The sequence below is a fragment of the Centropristis striata genome, chromosome 5, assembly GCF_030273125.1.
Source record: "Centropristis striata isolate RG_2023a ecotype Rhode Island chromosome 5, C.striata_1.0, whole genome shotgun sequence".
In the NCBI taxonomy this organism is placed as follows: Eukaryota; Metazoa; Chordata; class Actinopteri; order Perciformes; family Serranidae; genus Centropristis; species Centropristis striata.
Genome location: NC_081521.1, coordinates 30,773,486 through 30,787,167, shown reverse-complemented (window position 1 = coordinate 30,787,167; position 13,682 = coordinate 30,773,486). Strand labels below are relative to the sequence as shown.

The 13,682-nt window shown below is 41.1% G+C and overlaps 1 protein-coding gene across 1 annotated transcript in view; it reads left to right on the top strand.

Annotated features, from left to right (window-relative positions):
• plekhg5b (pleckstrin homology domain containing, family G (with RhoGef domain) member 5b) overlaps positions 1–13,682 on the top strand; it is a 79,149-nt gene that overhangs the window by 34,221 nt on the left and 31,246 nt on the right. The window contains exon 3 of the mRNA XM_059332322.1: positions 12,575–12,716. Within this exon, the coding sequence (XP_059188305.1) occupies positions 12,575–12,716 (142 nt within the window). The remainder of the gene's footprint in view (positions 1–12,574; positions 12,717–13,682) is intronic.

Sequence of the window (13,682 nt, the reverse complement as noted above, 5' to 3'; positions counted from 1 at the left end):
TAAAACTTTCACCACCTGCTGTCTGTTGGAGATATTGATTGGGTCTTCCACTGAAACTCAAAGGGGCTGCTTATCCTGGAAACTGGAGCTTTCTATGGTATGTTAATATGAAGAACAAGCTTTTCACTTTGATTCTTGTGTGGTGGCACTTTTATTGAAGAATATATGAAGTGCTGAGAGAATGTTTGCTGAAGAAACACTTTGTGTTGTTGCGGTTTTCATTCATTCTCTGTAAAAGCAAAGGATAGCAGAACTTAAAGTTAATTATTGATCTGTCTTCTGGATTAAGCGATTTAATTGTCAGGTCTATAAAACGTTGGAAAAAACAGAACAATTACGTATCATTTTCAAGAGACTTAATCAAATTTTGTGAGTGGTTAAACTGGTTTTATACAAATTCTCATGGTGCGTCATTTTTGCTTGACAAATCAAAAAAGCTGCCAATTAATTTTCTGTTTATCATCCTTTTTCTGTCTGTGTCAGACCGTAGAAGTATTACACATTCACATCAGTGCAGACCAGCACTATTAGTCTGTTTTTCCTTCTTTGTCTGCATATTTCACATCTGCTTCATATATCAGCAGACCAGTTGTGCCCCCTGGCACCCACCAGACTTCACTCCTTTCCATATTCTTTATACCAAATTGGAAGTGGTTTCCAAAATCTTTTCCAATATAACTTGGAATACCCAGTCTCACTTCCTCCTTTTTTGGTCTTGTTCAACGCCCTCCTGTCTGTCTCTCTTTCTTCTCCTGCCCTGAAGCTATGGATAGAGAGGCTGGTTGCGTACCAGTCCAGCCGAGATTTTCTGAGACAGCAGTCAGTACACTTGACTTTGTTAGAGCAGAGAGAGACCAGCTGCTGGTGAGTGGTGGGTTTTTTTCCCGTAGTCGTATTGATCATCCTGAACTGAATAGTGTGGGCTGTGTTTAGGTCTTCAGCTCTAAGAGGATTTATCAGTGTTTCTCTCCTGAAGAGACAGCCTGAGTGTGTTGTTGTGCCTCAGTGACGACACTGTGACAGTGGCATGTGTCATTTGGGTGTCATGTAAACATTTGACTCTGCTGCGGGGGCCTGGGGTCACTTCTGTTTCAGCTGAAGTAGATCTAAAAACAGTTAAATTCTTCCAAATACAATTTATAAACATTTTTTTTTAAATCCTGTTTGCGCTAATTGATGCCATGTTATTTGAGATTGGATTTAGCTTTTAAAAAATGCAACCAGGAAAGTTAGAGGTAATATTTTTCGTGGGTAAACACTGACTGCATGTTGAAACATACCTTTCACTGGAATGCATAGTCTACAAGGAGTCTACTAGCACTTACAGTATTTCCTGAGCATGTTTGTTCCTGAGTTTGTTGTTTTCTGTGGCAAAGGCTCAAACCTGGAGTGTCTGTGTGCTGTCAGATGGACTTTGCGCGGTGTCTCATTTCACCTTTAGATTTGCAGGGAAGAAGAGATAACAGCTGTCAAACTCAGGACAGTTGATGAATATTTGGTGTCAGCACACCTGTAATTTGCATGTTTATTACCAGAGGAGAAAATGCAAATGCTCCTATTACCTATTACCTCTATTACTTCTGTACGAACATGATGTCATTGTGTTAATAATATCAAAAGGGCCCCATTTCTCCTAAATGTCTTTAATGTGTAATCTTGGAAAACCCGCTCCTCATCAATCATTGTGTCACTGTGCAGAGGAGGAGAGCATTATGAAATGCTGTGTACAGTTACACAGTGTAATCTACCTGACGTCAGAATACCATCAGATAAGCCACTTAGTCATGAAACTGATCTGTGTGATAGTGTGATAGACTGATATATGTTTTTGGGGGGTAATTCCAACTCATATTTCCTGTGAGGCTGTGATGTAAAGGAAAGTCTTAAAGAGCCGGAAACATGATCATACCGGGAAAAACAAGCTGGCAACCAACTTCATGATTAAACTTACCATACAACCCCCCCAGTTTAATTAAAACAGTGTTTATCTACTGTCAATGTTAGCATGTTAAGCTAACTAGCTTGCTACCTGCATTAGCAACCTTAGAATTACATCCACAGCCATTATTCAAGCCATGTTGTGTTAGAATGTAAAAATGTAATTTTTTATTGATGATACTGTACTGTATTACCGTTACTAGCTGTAGCTCTACAGTGCTTTAGCCTCAGGCCTTTAGCGTTGTAGCATGTATGTAGCCTTCATTAGTATTTTTTGCCATGATTCTCATTTTAAAACTAGTTTGCAAGAAATATTAAAAAGACAGCTACAGACTGCACTCGCTTAGTTGGCATTAATAAGCTAAAGTGTGCTGTGACATCATCATTTCAGATGACAAAATTGACAGTTATAAGCTATAAATAAGAAGCCTGCATTGTTTCAAAACATGTCTAGTTATCATTGTAAAGTACATATGTGCCATGTTAGAGACAGTAACAAGTAAATGGTCGTGTTTCTGAGACTTGTAGCATTGCCACCGTATTCCTCAAGGAAGAGCACCAGGCTTTGAAACCAAATTGACAGCGTGGAATTACAACATCCGAGTCTGTCATGTGATGCCATGGTGCCCGAAAAAGAAAGAGATGTCTGTAAATCAGTATATACATTTTTTGAGCGCCACATGCCCCATGAAATGGCTTGTGTAACTATGAGTATTTGATCCACTTTGTGCGATAACATTTGGAAAGAGCTTCACGATTAAATAATTTTATCCCAATTCGAGCTAGCGGAGGGCTAAACTGGAAGTTAGCGAGCTCAGCTGTAGGAATTCATCAGTGCACATGCTCTTTGGGCGCCACAGTGCGGATCCACAGAGGATCTGAGTTTTTATAAAAGTCCAACTTCTTAGGCTTCATGTGCCACTAAGGAATTTTCATAGGAATGAATGGGGTCCCATCTCCGACACGGTATTTTATTATATTTATAAATTCCAAGCTCTTAGCAATTAGTGTTGTACCATAAGTTGATATGATCCTTTGAAGTATCAGTTCCATGTCGTTGAATATACAGTATTTATGGGAATCATTATATGCACCTGCTTTCCTTATTTTATTTTCATCTGCTGTTATTGGATTTGCATGACATCATCCCCTGTTAATCACCCCTCCTCGTCCTACAATACTCAGCAGAATTTACCACTGCGGCTCCTTTTGATGAACATACTTAACATGTGTTCCGGTAACACACACACACACACACACACACACACACACACACACACACACACACACACACACACACACATATACATTCATTTGCCTCTCTCTTGGGAGGATGAAACCCAACAAGTGCCTCTGTTTGAGTAAATCCATATGTGTGCGAAGGCGTCAGAACTGTACTCTAGCAGAGTGAGGGAGAGTCGGTTAATAGGGAACAGGCATGCAGTGAGGCAGGCAGTCTTGTTGCATAACAGCCGCAGTAAAAACCCAGGCCCTGGCTCTCCTCCTCCACCTCATCGCCCCGGCCAGAGGACAGATGGCGGCAGAAGAAAGCGAGCGAGCGGCAGCGGCTCTCTCCCGTGCCACTCCTCAACAGATGCATCGTTTATTTATTGAAAAATAAATCAGTCCGGGCCAGGCCTGCCCAGGCTTCCCCTTTGATCTCCTGCAGCTTTACTCGGCGCTGTTTTCAATCCCACCTACTGGGCCACATCTAATGGCGACTCTGTGTAATGTTTAGGAAAGCAGCCCCTCTCCTGCACACATAGGGGGCCCTATGGGGTCGGCGCTCTGCTCCCAAGAGGACAATGAAAATTGGCTCTTAAGAAAAAGGTAGCAGAGAAGTAACATGTAGCAGAGTTTGACCTGGCCCGGTGTCTTGTCAGCTCAGCTTGATGAAAAGCATGCTCGCTCTGCAGGCATTTAGCTCTTTAAACTTTTCTTTGACGATCAGTCATGCTTAATGTAGTCACAGATATGAGATTGCTCACTGCAGCTGAAGAACTAATCAATGTCTTGACAGCGTAGTTTTATGTAGGAAGATGAGTGTGTGGAGAGAAGGTTCTTGCCAGCGTCTGATAGGTGTTTTGAAAACATCAACACTGGAAAGTTGGAATATTTCAATGTAATATTGATATAATCTGAATGAGAGCTATTGGCTTGTCCTTATCTTAAAGGATACTTAACAGTTGACTGATGTCATTTTATGAACTTTTATTTTTTTTTAATTCTCCTCAAGTAGCTAATAGAACAAACATTGTATTCTCACTTCTCCATGTTAATATTTTATCTCCTTTCTCCTTTATTTTAAGTATTACAAAATACATCCTATTGCATTTTGTAACTACTGTTCAAAAATAAATGAGACTTGAAGACTACACCTCAGGGTTTGGGCGCTTGTAATGGAATTTTTTCCTTATTTTCTGATATTTATAGATAAATGATTAAAAGGCTCACTGAAAAAACAACTATTGTTATATTTAATGATGAAAGAAAACATCAGTTACAGCTCGATGATTTGTGTTTACTGAAATATACTTTGTAATGTATGTAATTTCTTTCCCATACTCATCCTCACTACACTATTTATTAAGGATATTGGAGGTTAAGTTAAAATATTGTGTATCTTGTCAGTATTTTGCAGCATTGCTTAGCCCTAATATCGATTTAAATAACATAAAATGGTTTGACAAAACAATCAAAATAAATTAAGTCTTTTATTATTAGTTGGGGTTTTTTAGGTTTTGATCTATTTTTACAGAGGAAGATCATGATAAAATTGTTCTGGATTACAGTAAAATAAGAAACCGACAGAAATATTCAGCTTTATTTGCATTTTCATGGTTTGAGACACCAGTGTTTGTGTAGTCTCTGCACTCTGTACTTTTTACTGTATACTGTATTGATGCATGCACCGGTCAAAGGTCAGCACATTGTGAAAATGCGACAGTGGTTGGTTCTCTTTCAGTCAGACTGTGAACCACTGATGATGTGTACTTGTGTCTGACGTCTGGGTCATCTTTGATTAGTTTGATGTGTATGAGTTGGTCTGACCTGTGTCTGTCTGGATGTTTGAGTGACTTCACTGCAGTCTGACTATTTGAACAAGACTGTGCATGACTCTGCTGCTAACTTATCATTTGCATGTGTAGGTGTGTTTATTGAGATGCATTTTTGGTGTGTTTTGCTGTAAGATAGACAGAAATGGAAAAAGTGGGTTTTAGAAGAAAAAAGAAGGCGAAAGGTTGACTCAACGATACTGTGAGCCGTCTCCTCCAACCCCTCATGACTAATGAGCAGCAGCGTTTAATGCTAACATAACTTAGTGCTGAGGAGAATCTCCACCGGTTGCCAAATCAGTGATGACTTTCGTGTTAGGACAGGACCTTTATAAGCAGACTCTTCTGTGGGAGTGGAGTAATGGTAAGCATTAAAGTTGGCCCGTGTAATTGAACACAGTGTACCTGGATGTCACACGCAGTCTCAACAAAGACTAAGAGACCTTTCTGCTTTGGACAGAAGATTGGCCCAAACAATACGGTTTGAGCTCAACTTAACCAAACAGTGTTCTCCATTGTCCCCAATATGAAGCATTAATCACACTGTTGTGTTTTGTGTTGATTCAGGTTTGCTTTGATTTCATGTTTTCTATAGTGTGTGTGACGATGGCCGCGCGGAACAATGACAGGGAATTGAGTTTGCTCTACGGGTGTGGGCACCACTATGACGAACAGCTGAGTTTGTTTGCTATAAAGCAAAACACGTGTGGGAACTTTTGTTTTCACAATATGGCAATAAAATATCCAACTTTTTATTCTCTTGCAGTATGTTTTTAAATGCAATGCGGTAAATTTGTGTGTTGTACTTTCCTGAATCCAGCCCCACACACACACACACACACACACACACACACACCACGATGGTGAACCGCTGCAGGCTGAAGACCTATCTCTTCCAACAATATCTCGGTTAAGTCATGGTCACCAAACATATAAAAAAAAAAAAAAAATTGTATTCTTTTCTCTTCTTTTTCTTCTTTAACATATAGCACTCCTTTAGCGGTGACAGTTAGCTCTTAAAGTTATGTACTTACTTGATTCCTATGTCTAGTACCACCAGGTTGAATGCACTTATTGTAAGTCGCTTTGGACAAAAGCGTCAGCTAAATGACATGTAATGTAATGTAATGTAATGAACATAACACAATAAAGACTTTATTAAAAGCTTAAGCCGGATATTTATTGTCAATTTTCAAAGTCAGATACTTTAACATACAGACATTATACATTGAACTTGTGGTACTTGGCACTTGCATGGGAAAACAAATTAGTCTTAGCACAATGAACCTCAGGCCTACATTTCAAGTAAAAGAAAACAGAAACTTTTGAATAAAATGTCTCTTTTTAGAAGAAAGTAAGATGAGCTCAGAGCAGCCAGTTTTCCCTTTTCCTCTTTCTTTAACAATATTTTTACTTCCTTTCCTAGAGAGAGAAAAAGGCCTGTGACTGCTTTGAGTGAAGTCATTCTTATATTAATGTGTACAATAGGTGTTTTAATAATGGTCATAGAGGAGAAAGTGTTTTCTCGACAGTGTCGAGGTGTGTCTTGTTACTTAGGTTAAACCAGCAGTCTCGTACACAGTCTGTAGCCAGAGTAGCAGATCAGTTGCTTCATGCTCCATGCTGTTATCTCTCTCACATCTCTCTTATGCTGTTGTTCTCTGTAGCACACAGTAAATAATTGATTTGATTGGCTCCAGTTGAGCGAAGCTTTACTGTATTAACTGGATTAGCTGCGGTCTATAGCTGCAGCCGTCAGAACAAACAGCTCTCCATAAAGATTATTTTTCATTCTGATTAGTTTATCAGAAATTGGTCACAGATCCAGAAACAACTGTTTGTTTATTTGGTCGTGGTCTGGAATTGGGTGTGCCATTTAGTGTTGCCCAAACTTCAGGGCTGGTTAACAAAAGCTGGATTTGTTAAGCTCTGATGTGAACAAATCTCTTATTGAATGACAGATTTTGTCAGTTGTATGTTATTAGGGCCCGAGCACTGACTCAGTCAGTGAGGGACCTATTGTATCCACAAGGATTCTTTTTCTTATTTTATCACTTTGGAGGAGAAAATGAGGCGCTTGGGCTACTCGAAAACGAACGAAATTTGGCACAGTTGTCGGGCTTGGCGAAAATTGCGATCTGATATGGGTTTCAGGAATGGGCATGGCAATTTGGCTCTGTAGCACCCCCTACATTATTTCCTGAGCTCCAAGATGGATGAAAATGTATAAAATTCGGTAGGCATACACTCTCTTCCAGACGAACAAAAAAGTTAGGGGGACACATATCCTAAACTCAACAGGAAGTCGGCCATTTTGATTTGTATGCCCATTTTTCAACATTTCACACTTTAACAAATCATCGGCTTCAAATCTGGTCAGTCCACTCATAAGACATGTAAAAAGATAAATTTTTATCAAAGGGTGCAGCCTCAAATTTCACTCTATCGCCATAAAAGTGGAAGTAGTTTTAAACATGAGTTTTTCTCTGTCAGCTGATGTTTGTACTGGGTCCAGTTGGGCTGATGGTTCCCATAGAAAGGCTCAAGGAAGCGACTGCGTGCATAGGCGGTTAACCCGATGTACATTTGCCAAACCAGCCACTTAGTCCTCATCTTTCAAATCTTTTATCTTGTATTAGTAGACAACATTGTTTGAAAACACTTCCAATAACAAATAAATCTCATCTTTGTAAGCTTTTCTTTGGGAATCATCTTGGACTGTGGACAAGAGTCCTGAATGCGGCTACATTGGGACAAAGTCCAGCAGTGAAAAGAACACTCTATAACACCACTGACCGCCAGTTAACTGTGTTTTTCGAAAGTTAAGTGAATAAAAAAGTGGTTCTTCTTCTCAACAGAATAAATGTAGCTGATTGTGTCATGTCAATATCAGGCAAATATCAATATTTTAGGCATATTAACTCAATGCTTCTAAATTTGGCAGATGTAGCATTTGGAACAACTGTTTTGGGGAAAATATGATGTAAAAGTCACAAAGTTGTTATTAGTGTTAATTCAGTGTTTCCCAATACATTTTATTAGGTTTCCCATATTTTGTACTGCTCATCTCAATTTGAGGTTGTTGCTCAATAACTCAAACCTGTTTTGTCGATCCAATCTAAATTTGATCTTTCATTATGTAACTTACAGATGTTAAAAACCAAACCTCAGTAGATTTAAAAAGAGATTCAGATTTGATATAAAGCTTTTGAACTCCGATTCTGTTAGGCTTTTCACAACAAAACAAGGAAGTAGATTATCTCTCTGAAGATAATCCATGGCCCTTGGCTGTGAAAGATATTATAGCCCACGGCTCTCATAGCCTTTTCTTACTCTTAAAACACACACATGCACACTGTGATGCATGCTATTACATAAGTGCTAGGTGTGCTCTGGCAGGACAAGCTGTTCGGAGGAGGGCTGAGTGCGGTTGGAGGGGGCAATGCAGTGACGTCGGGAACAGACGGGAGTTGCGATTAGAGTAGTTTTGGAGATCGAGAGATCATTACTGAGCAGATTCTCTCTCTGCTCTTCAAAGCAGCCCTGTGATGGATGAGCCTTGTATCACATTTAGTCAGATCTGTAATCTGGATTTGAATCTGCGGCCTTTCCCTCGATGCGTCGTATAATTCCTTACGCCACGATTGATTACCCTCAGATTTTCCAGCTTGGGAGGAAGCAGCAATTTGTCCTTGGGAGACAAAACTGTTTTGGTGGTGAGGACGTTGCAGCCAAATTGAACTGCCCGTCTGTTTGCTCTAAACCCACAATTTCCATCGTTAATTATAATTTACTACTGCTTTACTTTTGAATCTGAGGTTAATATAACCGATCTCAAGTTCTGTGTCTTTTAGCATCAGCTGTAAAGTATGTTGCCTACAACTGTTGCGTGCCAGTGTTTGTAGGATTAAGCATTAAGGTAATAATCCTGATTCACCCCAGAACACTCCAGTCATCTTCTTCCAACCAAGAAGAGCTTTAACACAGCTGAGCGACTGGTGTGCTGCTCATGGATGACACAGCCTCGGAGCGGGCATGCCTGTGTTCGTAAATCTGTGTATTTATGAGTCCGTGCGTGGGAGTGTTGGCGTGTTTGCAGGATGTGTGGAAACAAGGGTGCATAAGCAGGTGCCACGTGGCGTTGGATGTGTTAAGCTAAGACGAAGGGCCGCTGTGGGGCCGCTGTGTGTGTATTCTCAGCTGTTGGGGAAGGGGATGATGGTGGGGTTGTGTGTGTGTGTAATCAGTGTTTCATCTACAGTCACTCATGCTTCCCCCCCGGACCTCCCCACTAATCCGGCCAGATCTGAGAGCAGGCATGCATGGGGGGGGACACACGCGACACACTCACATGACACATGTTGTCTCACATGCTTTCATACACTTGCAGTATGGAGCACGCATGGCCTCCTGTCAGCTGTCCGGCATGGTCACATTCTCTTACAGTCAGCTTCACATACACTCCTCCTCCTCCTACATGTAGTGTTGGGAAACTGATCCAGAAACAGGCTGGATAATAAAAGTCAGGATGTCCTCGTACCCAAGTATCAATCATCCCTCTCACTGATAGGAATGTTGAGAATTACAAAAATCTGTTGCACAAATCCTGAGCTGAAGTTATTTTTAGCTTTATATCTTCAGAGATATGTCATGAAGGATTACAAGCTTTTCTAGCTTTGTTTTATTTTTTTTATGCATTTTGAGCCTTTTCTTCATCTTTGTCTTGGCTGTGGTGTCAGATATTTCAACTGGAATGTGAACGCCCATACTTGATAGTGAGGAAGGCCTACCTATCTGGGCTATTGTCTAAATATGGCATCTGATTTGCTCATGTGTTTTTTTCTCGAGCCCGGCCGTCTGTCTCCACACCTCATGGAGAACATACCACCTCTGTGCGATGGGACATTTGACTCTGCTGCACGAAAATGTGCGTGCGTGCGTTGACGTTGACTTCAGAGAGGCGTAAGTAGGTGATGTTGTAACAGATTTCTGCGACTTGTCTGCTTCTGCCAGGAAGTTCTCTTTGGCAGCGTGGTCGTCAAGCAATGCTTTGAGGTCAGTGACTCAGTCCGAGGTGAGACGCTTCTCTGTACCTGCAACTTGTTGGACGTCATCAACTGCAATGATTGAGAAATGACATGACTTTTCACACTGTTCTCATTATCCTCCTCCACTAAAGTCACTATACAGTGAGCACAAGACTGAACAGGACCTCAGTTTGTTTAAAAAGATACAATACAGCACTTGTTCGAGATGGAAATATCTCAGCAACTATTGGAAGGATTTCCATGAATTTTCTTTGCACATTCATGGCCCCTAGAAGATGAATGCTACTGACTTTGGTGATCCTCTGACTTCATTTAAAGCCATCATGAGGTCAAAAGTTCATTTGTCCCATATTTTCCAATCAAATAGCTATAAAGGTAATTTTATTCCCATTAGCCCCAGCTGTACTGTGTAATTTGTGCTCATTAGCAAATGTTGCATGCTAATCTAAGATGGTGAACATGGCAACCGTTGTGCTTGATAAACATTTAGTACTATCAATGCGAGCATGTTATCATGTGACATACTGGTTTATTACTAGATCTTATTTGGCCATTATGTCTTGTGTGCATCACAGCTGGATTCTTGCAATGTGATTGGATAATGAGAGCAAGAACTTGGCAAATTATCTTTATTATAAGGTATGTTTTCAGAATATGCTGCAATAGCATCAGTTATATCCGAACTGGAAAGTATTTCTTCGTTGAAAGAAGAAGAGCAAAGAATGGCACTGAAAGGTTATTTTGATGGAAATCTTTTGGCAAGAGTTTGATTTGGAGATTTAAGGATACTTAATAGGATTGTGGATTTTTCCTAGCAATAATAAAAAACATTTCATTGCTGGTATTTCTTGCCATATCAAGCTTTGCTTTAGTTGTGTCACTGTGTTCTACAGCATTATCGGAACTGTTAGAAATGAGCCGACCTATAAAAATGGGACCAAACTGGCAATATCTTTGAAAGCAGTCATGCTTACTGGAGGAGAGCATGTTCACCACAGTAAACAAAGCCATTCTCTGAGCCTCTGTCGTCTCTCAGTCTCTTTCTATTTAAAACCTCTCCCTCTGGTTGGGGGCTCTGCCTGGGTATAGTGACCCAGGGTGCATGAGAGGAAGGGAGGAGTCTGTAATGGTGGTGGCAGAGGACACTGAAGAAAGGGAGAGAGGAGAAGACCTTGGCTTGTGGAGGCTGTTTAATCTCTGCAGGACCGTCAGATGGCTTTGACAGAACACAGGCACCAATTAGGATGCAAGATTAGGGGGGCTTTGTACTTCTGAAAAGCTTCTGGATGGACTTTTTTTCCCCCCTTCCTTCCTGCGTTGGGTTTATATCTTCAATGGGACTATCCCTCCCTCCTTCTGTTCTCCTCCAGCCCTTGCGACCTGCCCCTTTAAAATCTGCGATTATACCTGGCTAGACATTGAGAGGAGTGGATTAATAAGGCAGCTCGTCAGTGTCGCTTGACGGGGGCACGCCGCAGAGTGAATTAGCACGCCAACGAGGTGGCGAGTTGGATGTTTATTGGGGTCCTTGGTGCCTGCTGGCATGGCCATGGAGCAGAATTGCAGGGATGGGGGAGACTCTTGCTCCAGTCTGCAGAATATGACGGTAGAGTACCAGAAGCAGGGACAGACTGAGTCATTTCTGTTGAAATTTGACTTTCTTCGTTGACCTTACACTCTGTTATGTAGAGTTAGAGCATGCTGCTGTGTGTATGCATGTGTGTTACAACAATTTAGTTACTTCACACAGGCATATATAACAGCATTTGGCCAAGGGGTGACATCTACCTCGTGCATATCTACAGTTGTTGTGTTTACATGGATGCTAGACTCCCTATCTTGCGCTCAAACAAATTTACGCGCATGTACAGAAACTGCTCCTCCTGAGTACAGGGAAACAATGTCAGGAAGTACATTAGCTGGACTTCCATTGTATCTCCCCATACATCCTCACTTCCTGAGCTGGGTGTGGGCGATGACGAAGGGGGACACAGGGTGGAGTGAGATGTAGAAGAGTCCGTTGGTGCTTCTGAGGTTGGGGAAAAAGCGGCGCGGCGGGGGGGTCAGATCTGTCTGGGCTGAGACAGGGATCCTTAATCCTGCAGCCGTCTGCTGCCTGTCTCCTAGGCTGCAGAGCTGCGGCCTCAAAGTCTCCCAGTTACTGACCTGTGGTCGGTTTCATTGTTGCACCTCTTGGGGAAACAGCTTTGGATTATGTAAGGGTAAGCTGGTCCCAGATCAGCACACAAGGTGAAAAACTAACTTTAAGTTAATTAGTTGTCGTCCCACAGAGGGGGACAGATGGCGGGACGGTGGGAGTCACCAGACCTCAGGAATGCCTGTGGCAGCCTCTGTGGTCATTTAATTGTGGCAGAAACAATAGTCAGGCAGGGAGCTGTTTATTCTAAATGTGTGTGACTGTTTTACCATAACACTTTGGCCCAGTCTTTTAAAATGTTTTCGTATTTTAATGCTTGTGGACTTGGCAGTCATGTGATCTGACTTTACCTTGTCCTCTTATTTTGCCTTTAGGTTTGCCACCACCCGGACTGCCAAGACCTGAATAACAAAAGCCCCCTTCACCTGTGTGAGTCATGTGACTCACGCAGCCATTCAGAGAACACAGACAACATGCACTTTGACCGGCACCCCCGATTCGACTTACAACCTCAAGGTAGACTTCTATTGTTTCTTTTATTTGGTATTTCCCCTCTTACAGTGATGTCATGGCCATAACCTCATCACAGGAGTTCACTGTCTAAGTTTTTATGTTTGTCTTAAAGAGACAAAATGTAACATGTGTATTTTCCTTTCCCATATGTAGTCTGTATGTCAATGAATGTCTAAAAAATCTACAAGAATAGTTAAAGTCCTTTTGTGAGTGTTTTTAAAATGTTGGTTCATCAAAATAATGCTAACTTTTTTAGCTTGTTTTGTTTTTTTTACTAGTTTTACCTTTAGTTCTAAATTTACCTGATAATTGAACTTAGTTACTATTTTTGTTCACTTCGTTCTTTCAACTTTACACTTTGTTCATGTTTGGGTCACATTACTATACCCATTAAAATGATTTTCAGTTGACATAGGGAGGCTGAAGTAGGAATTAATTTCTCCTTTTTCAGCACAAACAATGCAGTTTTACAGTTTCGGAGTTCTTACTCTACCTACAACAACCTGAGCAGCTCATCCAGCTCATTGGTGTTATTTTTCTGTCTTTATTTTCATGGATGTAGCAGGAAGATAACACTGTCATATTTTGTCTTGCCTACAAAGCTCTGATTGGTCAACTGTTTCCTTCCAACTGGGCCAAGTGGGCACGATGCCAGACTTATTCTAATTTCTGTACAAATAATAGATTTGGACAGAGTTTTAGACGTCTGCAACCAGTCTTTTAAGAACTAGCCAGTAGGTCCCCGATATGGGATTTCTGCATCCAGCCTAATACAATGGAGGTGAATTGAATTTTATTTGTGGTCCTCACAGCTTTGAAAAAGTCTTGTTACAGATAAAAAAGACCTCACTGTGTACATTTTATCTTGGAACTCGTTCTACCAAGAAATTACCCTTAAGAAAATTATGCAAAGCAGGTGGTTTCAAAATCTGACACTATGGGCCCGGGGTTACAGCTCGAGACCAGTCT